The 14,741-nt window shown below is 38.9% G+C and overlaps 2 protein-coding genes across 16 annotated transcripts in view; one reads left to right on the top strand and one right to left on the bottom strand.

Annotated features, from left to right (window-relative positions):
* Positions 1–14,741, top strand: part of agxta (alanine--glyoxylate and serine--pyruvate aminotransferase a) — a 491,885-nt gene that overhangs the window by 318,264 nt on the left and 158,880 nt on the right. The window lies entirely within an intron of this gene.
* The window catches only part of ptprfa (protein tyrosine phosphatase receptor type Fa), a 396,740-nt gene that overhangs the window by 247,776 nt on the left and 134,223 nt on the right, over positions 1–14,741 (bottom strand). For all 15 annotated transcript variants that reach the window (XM_051947515.1, XM_022191302.2, XM_022191308.2 and 12 more), the window contains exon 3: positions 6,728–6,873. In XM_051947515.1, coding sequence (XP_051803475.1) covers positions 6,728–6,873 — 146 coding nt within the window. The remainder of the gene's footprint in view (positions 1–6,727; positions 6,874–14,741) is intronic.

Raw genomic sequence — 14,741 nt, 5'->3', positions numbered from 1 at the left:
CTACAGAGAAAAAAATTCAAGAACTCAGAGTAATTTTGCTCTCAGGCAGAAAGGTAAATTAATTCATACAATCATCTCCTGATGGGAGATGGCAGGGCATTTTTGGGTATTTGTTTTGCTTTCCTAGTGTTTCATTCAGGAGTGGATAGTAAGGGAAATTTGATCAAGTTGAACATCAAAATGTGAATTAATGTAAAACACACACATACACAAAAGTACAGCTGCTTGAAACTGAATCAGGAAAGTGGTCCATGAACTGAGATGGATGTGTCCAGTGGCCTGCAGGATGATCTGACTGCTAATGTTTCTCACCGTCACATTTCTTTGTAGCAATTTCACTGCAGATGTCAGCGATTACAGTGAGAACAATGTATAGACAAGAACAGTAACCAAAACCATGATGCGGTAATTAACTGCAATTATTCTTCAAAAGGAGAAAGAAGAAGGAACATATTCTCCCAGAGTGTGATTAGACTCCTTGGAGCGACCTGAATCCAGAGCCTGAGAGCAGCTGAAGGCCACGTACACAATATTGTGCTTGAGTGGATAACAGGTATGTGAGGGGCTTTAGGAATGTTGAGGGGGTAAAAACTCGGGGTCAGGAGGCTGGGTCTTACACTTCCGCTCTGCTGAAATGTGTGTGACCCAACAGGCCAACTGGCAGAAATCACATTGTTGCTCTAATAAAGGAGGTCCAGAGTTGCACTCTCTTCCTGCCTTGGTAGGAGGTCTGTCTGCCCCACACACAGGGAAGCCGTCAGTTTGAGTGACAAGACAAACACTCAGACTCAAAACAACATGAGTCGATTATATAGCCAGTGTACAGGAGTAAGAAAAGAAAAAAAGGGTGTTTGAAATGAATAAGATCTTAGCTTCTGTATACAGAAAGCAAGTCTTTAAATCTATCTGGACTGCAGGAAATACAACCTCAGTTGAGTCGACACCAAAGCCAACCAGTAAAAGTAAATTCTGTGCCTGCAGGATATAAGGGAAATCTGCAATTTATGATAACATTATTAAATATTGCGATGAATAAAAATAAAACAAATATTTAAGTGTATTGGCTACAGTTGGAATATCTTTCTGCTTTAATCGTGAATCCCAAAACATACCGGTCAGAATGAAAGGCATGTTAACTTTAAACACAAAATTACACTGTGTTCCACAGCATAAAACTGTTAAAACCAAAAACCAGTCATGTGCGATGTGCAATTTAATTGGGAAAGTTAACAAACCCAAGCTTAAAAGCATTATACTAAATCAAAAATATCAAAATCATCTTATTCTACATGTCTTGCTAAAAACAAATGGTTAATGTTTGCACTAACCAGATTCTGCCCAAGAAAAGAAAATGTGCTCCTTGATGCTACAACTGACTTCACTGCGACCAATAGTCATGTGACACAAATTCAGGAGCTATTTGGGTGAACTGCTACAGTATTCGAGAGGCTACGATTATTCTTACATTTTTATTAAATCAAGATAAGAGTAATTACATGCTCTTCACCACAACCCAAATTAAAAATCCTCTAATTTCATCATTAATACTAGAACTGGAGCTTGAAGTAAAAAGGTCCCATGTATACCTGGGTATCATTTTAGATGATAAATTATCTTCTAAAACTCATTTAGAGGAACTGACCGAGACTTAAAATTAAATTAAAGGTTTCCTTTTTAGAAGTAAGCCATGCCTATCTGTCAGCAGCAGATCGCAGATTTTCAGGCAACATTTTTATCACTGCTTTAATATGTGGCTGTAATTTACGCGCTTGCTGCTGCCCCATACTCATAGGCCACTGGATTCTGAGTAAGACAGCTCATGTAGATTTATTATCGGTGACAGTTTCGAAATCCATCACTGAATACTCTCTGAGAAGGGAGGGTGGTCATCACTTACAACTTGAAGGAGACAACACTGTCATGTTTATTTACAAAGCTTTCCCTAAATAAGCTACCACGTTATCTGTGGTCACTTTCAAGACTTAGAAATATGGGTTACAATACCACTTATGAATGCAAAATGTATTGAATGGAACAGTCTTTGGGACTTAGTCTGGCTTAACAAAATCTAAAACAATCAAAACTTCTGCTGAAATTTAATTTATATATAATTAATGTTCAAGTTTTGTTAAAGTTTTTGCTTGTCCTTGTTTAATATACATGTTGACTGAATGGTTGAATGTACATTTTTTTATACACGTATAATTGTTTACATTATGCATATATTATATATGTGGTTAAGAGCCTTTTTCTGAATAGATTTTCCTCTGAATAAATGAAAGAATATCAATCAATTAATATTACTACATATGTAATTATTGGGTTATTAACAGCGAAGCTTCAGTGTGTCAGCAGCATGTTACTGTTGTAACTCCTGCAGAAATGAATTACGTCATATCCAGCTGAATAAATCTGAGGAGTCATCAGTTAAAAGATGACAAAGAAAAAACAAGGTGGTGACACAAATCTGTTTTGATTTTTGCTGAGATATTGGATAACTGGAACATTTATTGATGAACACTGTGATAAACTTAGTGGTTTAGGAAATATAGCATGTCTCACTGAAATGTAGTGAAGCCAAAGGATAATGTACCATAACTTGTACTTTGTATTTACTATATATATCGTTATTGCATTGCATTCACTCTGTTTCTCCCCGTGTCCTTTCTCTGAGTGTCCCAGAGCTGGATGCTTCAGATCTGTGGTTGCTGTCCCACAAACTGGCCTCGTCTCCATCATGTCCACGGGGGGATGCTGCTGCTGACCTTCCTTCAGCCCACTGCTTCCAGCTGTCCATTTCCACCAGTCTACTCTGCATCGCCTTCACTATACTTGATATTTTCATCTACATATTGTTTGAATTTTCCTACCAGCTATATATGTAGTATATTTAATGCCAGAGCTGTACACCATAACAGTAAACTATGAATTAATTTTAATGTGAGCTTGTAGTTTGTATGTAGCATCTATCTTATCTTGCATGTATCCAACTGTGTGTTATATGTTCCTTGTTCCCCACCCTCCTCTTCTCCCATGCCTCCCCCTCTGCCCCTCCACCTCTTCTGTCCCTCTCAACCCGGCGGCCAGAAGGCAGATGGGTCCCCCCACATAAAGAGCCGGGTTCTGCTCAAGGTTTCGTCCCTGTTAAAAGGGTATTTTTCTTGCCACTGTCACCTTAGGGCTTGTTCTGGGGATTCAGGCTTATGGGTTCTGTGAAGCGTCTTCAGACAAATTGACCTGTAATTGGTGCTATATAAATAAAATAAAATTAACATGGAAATACACAAGTAAGAAAGTAAGTAAAAACATTTTTTTTGAAAATTTGTAGTGTATCTGAGAAAAAAAAATCTATTATCAGCAGCATTCAACACCAGGATTAGTAAATGTGACCTTCTGCTAATCTTCTACCATTCTACTGCATTTCCATTGTCTTGAATCAATCAAAAGTATAATTCTGCTGAATAAAACTGAATTACAAGCTGCCGTAGTTTTAAAAAAGTGGTGGAGAGTCGGGCTGTCTCCGTGCACTGAGAGGAGGAACACCCACTCCACACACAGGGTAGCCATCAGTTTGAGTAATGCTGAGCAGACAGGTGGAAGATAATTCCTATTACTCAAAACGACATGAACCAAGTGTCTCCGTCTGCGCAGGACTCATGTTGAGTCACTTCACTTGAAGTCATTTGGGTTGGCTGGCAGCTAATGAGCCTTCCTGCTGCTCGGGAGTCCTGCAGGAAGGCTCATACAGCCCTATTTATTAAGCCGTCGCTGTGCACGTTAATGCAGCCGCATGAATAAAATGTCTACACTCCGGTCAGCGCTTCCGCAGGAAACTCTGACAAGGTCTGAGCCGATGCACAAGTATTCATTGCATCAACGTCAGCTTTATCTCACTTGTTTATAAAACACTATTAATCAACCAGCTAAGTTTTGACTTTGTGTTTTACTTTATGCAGCATCCAGTTTTACTATTTGATGGATCCTTAAAATGATATACGTTTCGAGTTGTGCTTAGCAGTGTCTCTCAGGAGCTAACTGACAGTTGGCATGTCAGAGAACTGACTGCCCAGGAGTCTTTAAATGCTCCCCAAATAATAGTGGACATTATTTTTGACATTTATACACACTACAACAATTTTGAGACAAATGTTCTTGGGAACTTCAACAATGCCTGAGAGTCTCAACGTCTGAGAACCAGAGGATGCAGTGTGATCGACTGATGCAATCTGTCCACTCGTTATAGCGGACTCAGGTAATTATATATTAACAGGAGTGTTGTGTAAGTCTCAAATGATCATTTTCTTAGCTTTCACTGCACTTTTAAACTCTAAGATCTTGTATTGTAGTGATGCTACAAGTTAACAAAATGTCTGTTCATGGCTCTAATTTCAGTGTTTAGTAAAACTGAGAACACTTAAAATGATTCACATAAAAAGTTCAGGGTAAACTGCCCTTTCACGAAACTCTGTCCACATGCAATTTTGTGTGACTTCTCTGAATCTCTACAACAGAGTTGAAAAGCGTAAAGTCATCATGACACTTAGAGATATGAGAGCAACATTAGGAAAACACAGGAGCTTGAAATACACAAGAATTCTCCCGTAAGGCGATCAGCTGGTTTTTCATATCTCTAAACTCTGACAGCGGTCATTATTTTGACCAACTGGCAACAGTTTGAAACCTGACAAAGTGAAGCATGTAAAAGTCATGAGTCGGACATTTCCACTTGTTGACATGAAAGTTTGCTTTGATATCTATCTGATGTTTTGGGTCCCATTTGGGAGTTAAACTGAAAAAGGCATCTTTACTAGTTCTACTGTTTCATTTCACACCAAGTCAAGGCTGCAGGTGTTTTGTTTCAAAAGCTAAACAATAATAGATCATATGGGTTCCCAAAATATGAAAATCACTTGGAGTTTGTCATTTTTCTCCCTGAAAGTGCATGAAAGCATCAACAATGTGTAGTTAAAGAATAATGTATTATCTGTCTAGTGATAAACTAAACAGCTCTACTAAACAACAGACGGCCTTTTTTCCATCTCTGGAGCGTCGCTGTCAGAGAGAAATGGCTGTGCATATTCTGTCTTTTCGCAGCTTTCCTGGTTGGATCGCACATTCACGTAAATCACAGTAACAGAATATGAGATGCTGCATGGGTTTTTATAGGTCTATCTTCAATAAAAACACTCAGTTGAGGTAAAATCACTGCTGGTCATGGTTTCAAAAGGGGGCTTGTTCAGAATTATAAAATCAAGTGCACATCTATATCCTAAAATTGTAATAAACCAAAAGTCATTTATTTTACCAGCCATATATAGAGAATTCATAAAGTTACAATTAAGAAAATGTAACTTTTAAGAGCAAGATCAGTAAATATCATCTTGCTGGTACATTTGTGTTGTTTCCGGTATTCTTATTTGTTGGTGTTGCTGCATGGACACAGATGCTTTAAACTGTTTGTTCTGTATTTTGGCCGCACACTGACCTTAAAGATTTCCAGTAATTTACAGTCAAAACTGGCAGAACTTAAGGGTTATGTGACCAAAAAAAAAAACATTTAAAGATGTTTTCCACTGATCTGTGAGTTGTCACTATTTTTAGCAATCTTTTAAGACAAAACGATCAGTCGTTTAACTCAAAGAGAAATCAGCAAAATACATAATAACGAAAAATTTTGTTAGCTTCAGTGTTTTTCAGTCTTTCTACCACCTTGATTACAATAGTCTGGCTTCATACAGCTTAAGGCACATTGGCTTTCACCCTCCAGGCCCACAGATCTGCTTGTGAGTCTGAACGGGAATTGTCCAAATGATATAGTTTATAAGAGCGCTTCATCAGATTTTCAAATTTTCAAAAATCTTTGAACAAATCATGTTTGAAAAGCAGGTCCATTTGGAAAACTTCTCAAATTTGAGCTTAAAATGATCATATTTCATGAACATCATGTGTGTCATTGTTTCAAATTTTTAAAGATAACAAGCCTTTCAAACCTGCTGAGGGGGGCTTGGAAATCAGTGCGTTAAATTATTTTCATATTAATAAACTCCGTGCCTTTCAAGGTGTTTAAAGAATCCGCAGGAGCCCTGTTCAAAAGTCTAAAACTCTTTTCCAAACATTTCACAACAAAAAACAAAACTTTGATGATTAAGCTTAAATCATTTGTTGCTTTGAGGATAATAATAATAATAATAATAATAAATCAACTCATTTCACACATGAATTAATATGTCAAATTTTCAAACTATCTGAGATAGGAGATGCTGTGGTAGTTGTGAACAAATGTGCTCACTCCGAACAAACCTGACAGCATATCATGAGAAGGCCTCTGGCTTAGCTGCAGTGGGTTATCACAGTTCTGCTCTCTAACCTGCCAGCTCCACTATTTAACCCGCAGACACTCAGCTCTGCACTTACTGGGATTCTGAGCCTCGGGTATTCTCATTAGAATATTGCAACTAACTCGTTTTGCATTAAGTGGTCTTCAAACGGGCACTAAATAGAAAAAGCTGCTGCACAGGATTATGTGCATGGTGGTAATTAGCAAATACAGCGGCACCCTACAGCTCAGTCTGTATGCAGATGCTCTCACTGCAGACTTTAAAATGACAGCACAGAACCTCTGCTGCTCTGTCTTTGTCTTAGACTGGTAATGAGCAGTGAAGGTGTGAGACAAGCAGGTGCTGCACACATCAGACGGGAGGCTTTGAGGCCAGCTCACAAGTCGTACCTCAAAGCGCTGAGAGCTGACTTTCTTCCCCTTCTTCATCCAGGTGATCCGAGGTTTGGGCTCACCCACCGCCTGGCATACGAACGACGCCACTCCTCCCGAAATCCCTGTTTGATCGTCAGGGGACTTGATGAAGCTGGGCATGCCTAAGGGAGAGAGACAGAGGGAGAAAGATGAGGGCAGGCAGAGAGGAAGAGCAGGTAAGAGAGGATAACCAGAATCAGATGAAGAGCCCTGGCAGAGAAACAGCTGCAGGCAGGTTATAGGGATTTTACAGCTGCTGTAATTCTTGCAATAACAACATGATCTTCCAAAAGCTGTTTCATGCCTGTAGCCACACCTACTCAAACAGCTCAGCTCCGTCATTTTCCTGATAATAAGCACCACCTGTCACTCTTATTAATAGTGGCAGGGAGCAGGCGGATGTGAACGGACGAACGGAAACCTTGAAAAAAATCTGCTTTGAATCCATGAATACACATCGGGCCATAATATCGAACATTGTCAAAATAAAAATCTGAACTAAGCGGTGCGCATGAATAATAGATGGTGCTGCTCAAAGGTAAATCATGTCACGCATATGTTAAAGTTACCCATGTGGGGCGTTTGACCACTGGTGGAGCTATGATGCAACGTTTTGATGAGCGGGCCATTGTTTTGTTTGTACCTGGTGCTCTAGGAGGCACAAATGCTGCCTTTGAATGTGCTCGAATTCACAAGAAGAGCTTCTATAAAACTGCCTCACTTGTGCTGTTCACAACCCTGTAAGTGGAAAAGTTCTAAAAGCTGAAAGTTTACAAGTTCAGCCATGTCTGCTGATGTTTTAAGAAATGATGGATGCCATGAAAGTATATTTTAGTGGATGCTAAGTTGATAAATTGGAATTTTAGTCCTGAAGAGAAAATGTTTTTTCCAACAGCTTTTCATTACGCCTTTGCATCTCCTACATTATCCGCTTGCTATATAGCTTCTAGATGTCCACAGCAGCATCATGTTGCTTTTGTCAAAAAAAAATGCTCCAACAACTTATGTCTGATGTTACCACCTGAATGAGACTCTCCATGTCACGATTTAAAGTTCCATTTGAAAGCAGCAATATCTCAGAGAGACTCAGTTCGCATTCTTGCAAGTCTTTCGCTTGAAAGAAATCCTCAATATTACACAGTTTCAACAGTAATTAACAGCTGATGGAGGTAACACACTGAGGAATGTAGCGAGGAACTAATAAAAGCTGCTTATCAATACGCCAGCGTATATATTCTCCACTTCTCCGAGATCATAATTTCTATCAACCAGAATGTGTTTAAACATTTTAATGCTCAAAATCGTATTATTATTCTAATTCCGTACATCCCTGCAGCACCTCTTCTCGCCCTCTGTCAGCATCTGAACAGTGGTAGCAGAAGTAATGGCGGCTGCTCCGGTGGATAAGATTGTCAGAAAATGCCAGGAAATAGAAAGAACTCATCAGCAAGGAGTTTGTGGAGAATGAGGGCTTTGTGCATTTGAGATTTGTGGTCGAAATTTATAGTGCATTGTAATTTTTTTTCTCATGACACACTTAAGGGCCTAAACAGAATTCTGATTTCTTAAACTGGAATTAGAACTAGTCATAGTTTAGCTGCAGATATTTGTAAAGTGAACTGTCACTGCCTGTAATGATGTCATTTGTCCTGGAACAAGAAAAATGTTGATATTTAAAAAGTTGTTTTTGACTAGGGAGAGCTGAATTACAGATATCTTGAGTACATATCTCATCTAGCTTTAATGTGTTAAAATGGCTTGCTATATGTATAAATGCCCGAATAGAAGCTGCTATAGTGTTGAAATAATACCAGACTGAAGCAGCTGCTTATTCTTTGCTATTTAGGCATGCCAAACTATCCACTCATGCAAATGTGTTACATGGTGACATAAATAAGTAATGAAAGAAAGACCGGGACTTTCAACAAGGTATTTCGGGCAGGTAAGGAGCTGTGTTCTCAGTTAGAGAAGCTAACTCCCTTTGGTGGGACTTGGAGCTTTGCAAGTCTGCAGACCTTTTATCTGTACCTGAAAGCAGTTACAAGTAAAAGCAGAACCACAAAGAGCACAACATGGGGCTCTTTAAGTAACTTACTAGATACACATTTAAAAACCAAAGGTCAAAGTCAAAGCAGCAGGGGCTGATGGCTCACACTTTGAAAACATTATCACACATTTCCATAATGCACCACAATCCCTTTAGTTCCTGGTAAATGTCCAAATCTTTTAAGTTCAATCCCAGTTTGTAATGTAGACAATCTGTCTATTTGTAAAAACAAAAGTGTAAGATTGCAAAAGCTCCAAGACAAAGTGCAATTTCTAAATTACTGCATTTTCAGAACATGTCAAAGAGCTAATTTGAAGTGCAAATAAATATGATTTGCAATTAAAATCCCAGCCATTGCCTGTATTTTGTATTTTTGGCTTGGAATTTATATAATTTCTTTTTGCTTCTCAGTTGTTCAAATTTTCATGGAAAAAGACACTGGTCGAATAAACCATCAATCATGTGATGCTATTAGCATTCAGGTAGTAACACTGCCTGATTAGAAATATTTATTATGAACAAATGCAAGAAATATAGCGATTTGGTTGTGGTTTATACAGCTCACATAGCTCAGTTCTTTTTTATATTTGACTACTCAAATTAAAGTTAAGACTTTAATGACGTAAACTATCATTTTATTTCAAACTTAGTTTGGTGAAGCACAGAAGCTGAAGAACAAAGCATTACTGTACGGAACTTTCAATACTTCTGGACTCTAATGGCAAGAAAAATATTGATTGAATGTGGGTGTTTTTTTCAGCTGCAATTTTAAAGGAATAACCTCAGGCGTTAAAGACGAATTAAAAAAGAACTAATAATACAAATTTATAGGAACCAAAACACCTCTAAGGGCTCTGAGGAACAATTTGACTGCTCAGCAGTGAAAAAGTCCTGAAGCCAAAGGGACAACCACAGTGTACTAGTGGATTACTGTGAGCCTTGCACAAAGTGTAATCATTCACCGTGTACACCGAAAGTTAAGCTCCGGATGGGATTAATATCTTAACAGTGTTGTATGCCTGCTCAGACAAGGTCCAGAGGCAGCTTTCTGCTATCTCTAACTCCATCTGTGATCACACAAAAATGTATTCATCAGACAATTTCCTGTCTGTAATATAGTTTTAACCAGGATTTTAGCACAACACAGACAGTACAGTTTGTCTGGTTAACATTTAACATCAAATCACTGTTTACACTCATCTGTTGTCTGACAACAGACACTGAATGATAATTAAATGAGATCAGCTATTCAGAGTGGGTGTGCATCAAGGTTCAGATGGAGTTTTAGATGACGGGAGAGAGGATTTATGTGAATTTTTGTTAGAGTTAAGTTTAGGCATGAGTTAGGGTTGGGCAGTAAGCTTTCAGGTCTGAATAAAATGAAGCCAATGTGAAAGTGTTAAAAACTGCAGTTCAACAAATGGTCAGTTGAGGCTGCTTTTAAAAGTCAGTCAATCCCCATCGATCCCAATGTTACAATGTCAAAGTTTACAGCAAAAATAAACATGTCTACAGCCTGACAAGGTTTTGGCCTCTATCAGTAATTCCTCCATTAATGCCAGCTATACAAGGTAGAATTTTGATGTAACTCGCCAGTTAAACCCTTTGAACTCCAACACCTGCTGACACACGATTTCTGAAAAAAAGAAAGAAAAAGCAGAAACTGGACTATTTCTTTGAGAACACATTCCTGCTGGGGAAAAAAATATCCAAATTGAAGCTTAAAAAATTGAATTGATATTTCACACAAATAGCTTCATAAATGTCTCATGTAAGTTTCACCAAATATACACAGTTTGCATCAGAATTTACGAAAAATTAGAAATTCTATGCTCCTCGGCGCCACTGAAAAGCCATGAGTCACTCAGCTGTGAACCAACACTCAATGGAAAAAATTCAGAGACTAGTCAGCTGAATGCTGGCTGTGTTTACACAGAGCAGAGAGGAGACGACAGGAGAGAACGAGAGGAAAATAAACCATACTTGATATTTCACAAAAATGTCAAATACAACCTGATAATTCCAAGGTGCTGAAATATTGTGCATTTACCAATGAGTTAGTGGAGTGCTGTTGTGCTGCTGTTCATAAATAAAACAGACAGGGTCATAGCTGTGTATAACTGATGCCTAGACCTGTTTTAAATATTGTAAAGAGGAATAACACAGTCTGACTACCATGAGCCGAACTGAGCTGCGAGTGACAGTGACCAGCACACTTTCAAACCTCATGCTGCATCCAGCTATTCTCTGCACGGCTCAGCATCACTAATGAACCCAGATCACACTATAGAAAAACACGTACAGTCTGCAGGTGTCTCCATCATTTACTCATCTTGTCAAATTAATTAGTCAAACTGTGTTAGGAAAATAATTTCAGGAAATTTTGATGACACTGATGATAAACTGCATTTCTCTTAAGATAATATCATCGAGTCACATTTAATTTTGGCAGTAATTGCTGCTCCAAAAAGATAATTGGAACGAGTGAGTCAACTGTGACGTTATTTATAACACTACTCAGTCTCAGTGCCTCCACTCCTGGAGCTCAAAGTAAATACGGTAAAACTCACAAAGGCCTGATCTCACTGCAGACAGACTGATGTGAATGTGCAGCGGTTAGACTGATAATTAAATATTCCCTGTTGGGGCTCCTCACCTCGGAGGCCACTCCTTGGTTCCCACAGGAAGAACCATAAAGCTGGATATGGTGTGGATGCAGGCTGAGACAGGTAGATGATACCTCAAGTGTTGGTGCTGGAAGGCATCAAAGTATTGCCATCCAGCAGTTCCCCCCCTGCTGTCCTAAGATTGCCCTCTGTCAGCACGTCTCTTCCAATGAGAGTTTGTTTCTCTGGTGTAACTTTGAAACGCAGCAGAAGCCAAACATTAGCCTGCTGCCTGTCTCACTACTTCTTGTGTGGTTTGTGGCTCACGGCTCCTTTCCATTCAACACCCAATGATAAACATATTACGATTGGCCACCCGCACTTAGAAATAAGCAGGCAATTTGATTCAGTCGGCGTTCTAGACTGACACAAACATTTTTAGGTTGGAGATTGAGGCTGGAGAGTTGCTGGTTTGAACAACTTGACCCTCCCTCTTTAACCCTCTGAATCCTAAGCAGTCTCTGGGTGTGTTTTTAATCCTGTCATTCTTGTAGTCATGGCAGGCTTATGTGTCACTGCAATATAAAGTCCTGCATCTCTATGGAAACAGCACAACCATGGCTAGATGTAGAGAGAAGTCAAATGTCATCTGTGCAGAATGGCAGATTTAATGCTATAAATCAAAAAAAGAATAAAAGTTGAGTTTCTCTGATTATTTGTTTTACAAAAACATGGAGAAAAAAACCTACTAACTACAATTTTTCTTGCTACTCTGCCCATTCATTCAAGAAAGTTATTTCACCATGCTGAATGCATCTTCCAAAAACAAATTGACAACTTGCTCCTCTACATACCGTTTCTGAGCCACGCTGCATTTATTTGTGTTGAGTGGAGTCAGTCGTTGCTTGTTAGTGGTGCTGAGATGTGCAAGACCTTTTTGTTTTTTCACAGGATCTGGTACAAACAGTTTATTTTTGGTGAATTTTTTAATGAGAAAAGGGTAAGGAATTGATTTTGACAAAATTTGTAGCCTAGATTTGCTGCTTGTTCTGACAAAACCACATCACACGTGATCAGTCAAGAACCGTCAAAATGTTGACAACCTGATTCTTCATTCTGTTTTTGCAGTTTCCAGCTGGGATAAATGATGTCATTCTGATTATTTTTGAAAGAAAACAAGCCCCTCATATCCGCCGACGGGTTTTGGGGTCCGGAGGGTTATCCTGATGTGGTACTGACGTGTGTTGACATCATCATTCACACTGTCTCTTCTTTCTTACTACTATTTCTTGATAATCAGAAACTTTTCTTGGATGCTTCCTTGGTTTTCCACCATAATTCCAGCTACTGTAGCCTATTCCATCTCTTTCTCTTCAGCCCAGAGAACCAATCATTGCGCCTTTTAACAGGTGCATGACAATGGGAAAGTCGGCACAGACATTAAGTCTAAAACACAGGCCTACCATGAAATGCAGACACTTTTAACTGGAGCTGAAAATGTTAATCAGCACTGAATGTAAAAGACATTAAATTATGTAAAAATCTTGCACTGCAGCTTCACAGCAGGAAAAAAAAACTTTGACAAATGAACATCAAATGTGAAGGGAAACTATCACTACTCTGGATGTCTGACAGCAGCGGTGCAACTTTGCTCTAAAACCATATGAATCTAAATGAGACTGTTTTCAGATGACATTTTCTGTGATTTATCTACAAGGTCCTATTCACACGTGTACAGTACACTTCAAATAATGTGATGTATGCACTGCGCTGTCCTCCTATGAGCCACAGCTGCTACTGTGTGTGTCCGCTAATGAAACAGCAGCACTGAGGAGTCCGTACCATCAATCAGTATTCCACACTTACAGTACCGTGACTGCAACATTTTCAGAACGGCAGGCTGCAGCGAGGGGTGTGAATGTTTCAGGCAGGGGTTAAATCCTATTTCCCCAGCAGGGAGCCATGACGAGCATTTTGCAGGCAAGGCAAGACATTTTCACAGTAACTTTTGGCAACTGATAAGTGTGCTCTTTAAAGTTCAACGTGATTCAAAACCCATTTGTGCAGTTGGAGCCAAGAGCTGCTCCCCGAGAACATTTCCATGGAAATCCAGTCATACAAATTGTACAACAGGTTACTGTAGGGTCCTGAGGATGGTCAACGTACAGCAGGGAAATACTGCCCTTTAATAACACTATGCAAAAATAAGTTTGCAAGCCAGCAGAGGGTTTTATCAGAGGTTTCAAGGAGGCAGAGAGGGTGGGTGGAGGAGAAGTGAGTGGATCATACCATTATTAAGCTATTTATTTCCCATGGCTGCTTCTGGCTGACCCTGAGGTTTAACACTCTAAATATAAAACATGTTGGTGCCCTCGCCTCACTTCACAAGCAGCAGAGTTGTCTCTCACTTGCATTCTTCTCTGACCCTGTGCTTGCAGCTGTTTCTTGGAATGATTCTCTCAGAAATGTGTCCATTTGACCTCTGGCATATAGTCTTCAAATACACACATTTTATGAAGGGCAAGAGAGAAAAAGTAGAACATGAACTCTCATGTATAGAGATAGACCATCATGAATGCACCACACCATGACATAACTTTGCATTGTCGTCATTTTTAGTGGAACTGGGCAAAGTTCAGTCAGTCGAAGATGAGTTTCCACTAAAAGGTAAAGGTCAGAGATGCTCTGTATCATCTTTTTCATCTTTGTTGAAAAGTTGTCTTTGCTGAATCTGACAGACAGCAAAATGTTTTTTTATGACAGCAAAGATTCAGTTCAATCTTAATCTCAGTCAAAACAAGGGCTGCATAATGTATTTTCATAGTACAATAGTTTTTGCTCCTTGATACAAAAAGAAGGATTGTACAGTTCTCATTTCCCATGACTAATTGAGAGGAAAAAATCTGTCTGATACAGCATAATTTACTCTGACTGAAGGGTTCTTGAATATACTTGAGTGTTTTAAAACTGTATTCACAGAAGCTGAGTTAGTTGACTTGTAGGCTCCACTGAATTGCTTCATCATTTAAATCAGCACCACAAAGGGTATAGTAAAATGCCACATCTGAATGTCATTAAAACCACAAAAAAAAAAAACCTATTTTGTCAGTTTTTCAATTTTTTTCAACTTTTCAAAAAATACTATTTTCTGATGCAGATGTGCTCCCCTACAAAATCACACTAATTGTTCTGGGATGATTAGTTTTTCAACACAAAGTTATTCAAGTCATCTAGTGAAAATCTCTCCATTTTCTTCATTTCACTATGTATATTGCAGAAAAAAAATAAATATCACAATGTCATGTTTTCATGTTTTTTTCTTTTTTTTTTGCTCACA

The sequence above is a fragment of the Acanthochromis polyacanthus genome, chromosome 4 (genome assembly GCF_021347895.1).
Source record: "Acanthochromis polyacanthus isolate Apoly-LR-REF ecotype Palm Island chromosome 4, KAUST_Apoly_ChrSc, whole genome shotgun sequence".
Classification (NCBI taxonomy): Eukaryota; Metazoa; Chordata; class Actinopteri; family Pomacentridae; genus Acanthochromis; species Acanthochromis polyacanthus.
This window is presented reverse-complemented; position numbering and strand designations above follow the sequence as displayed.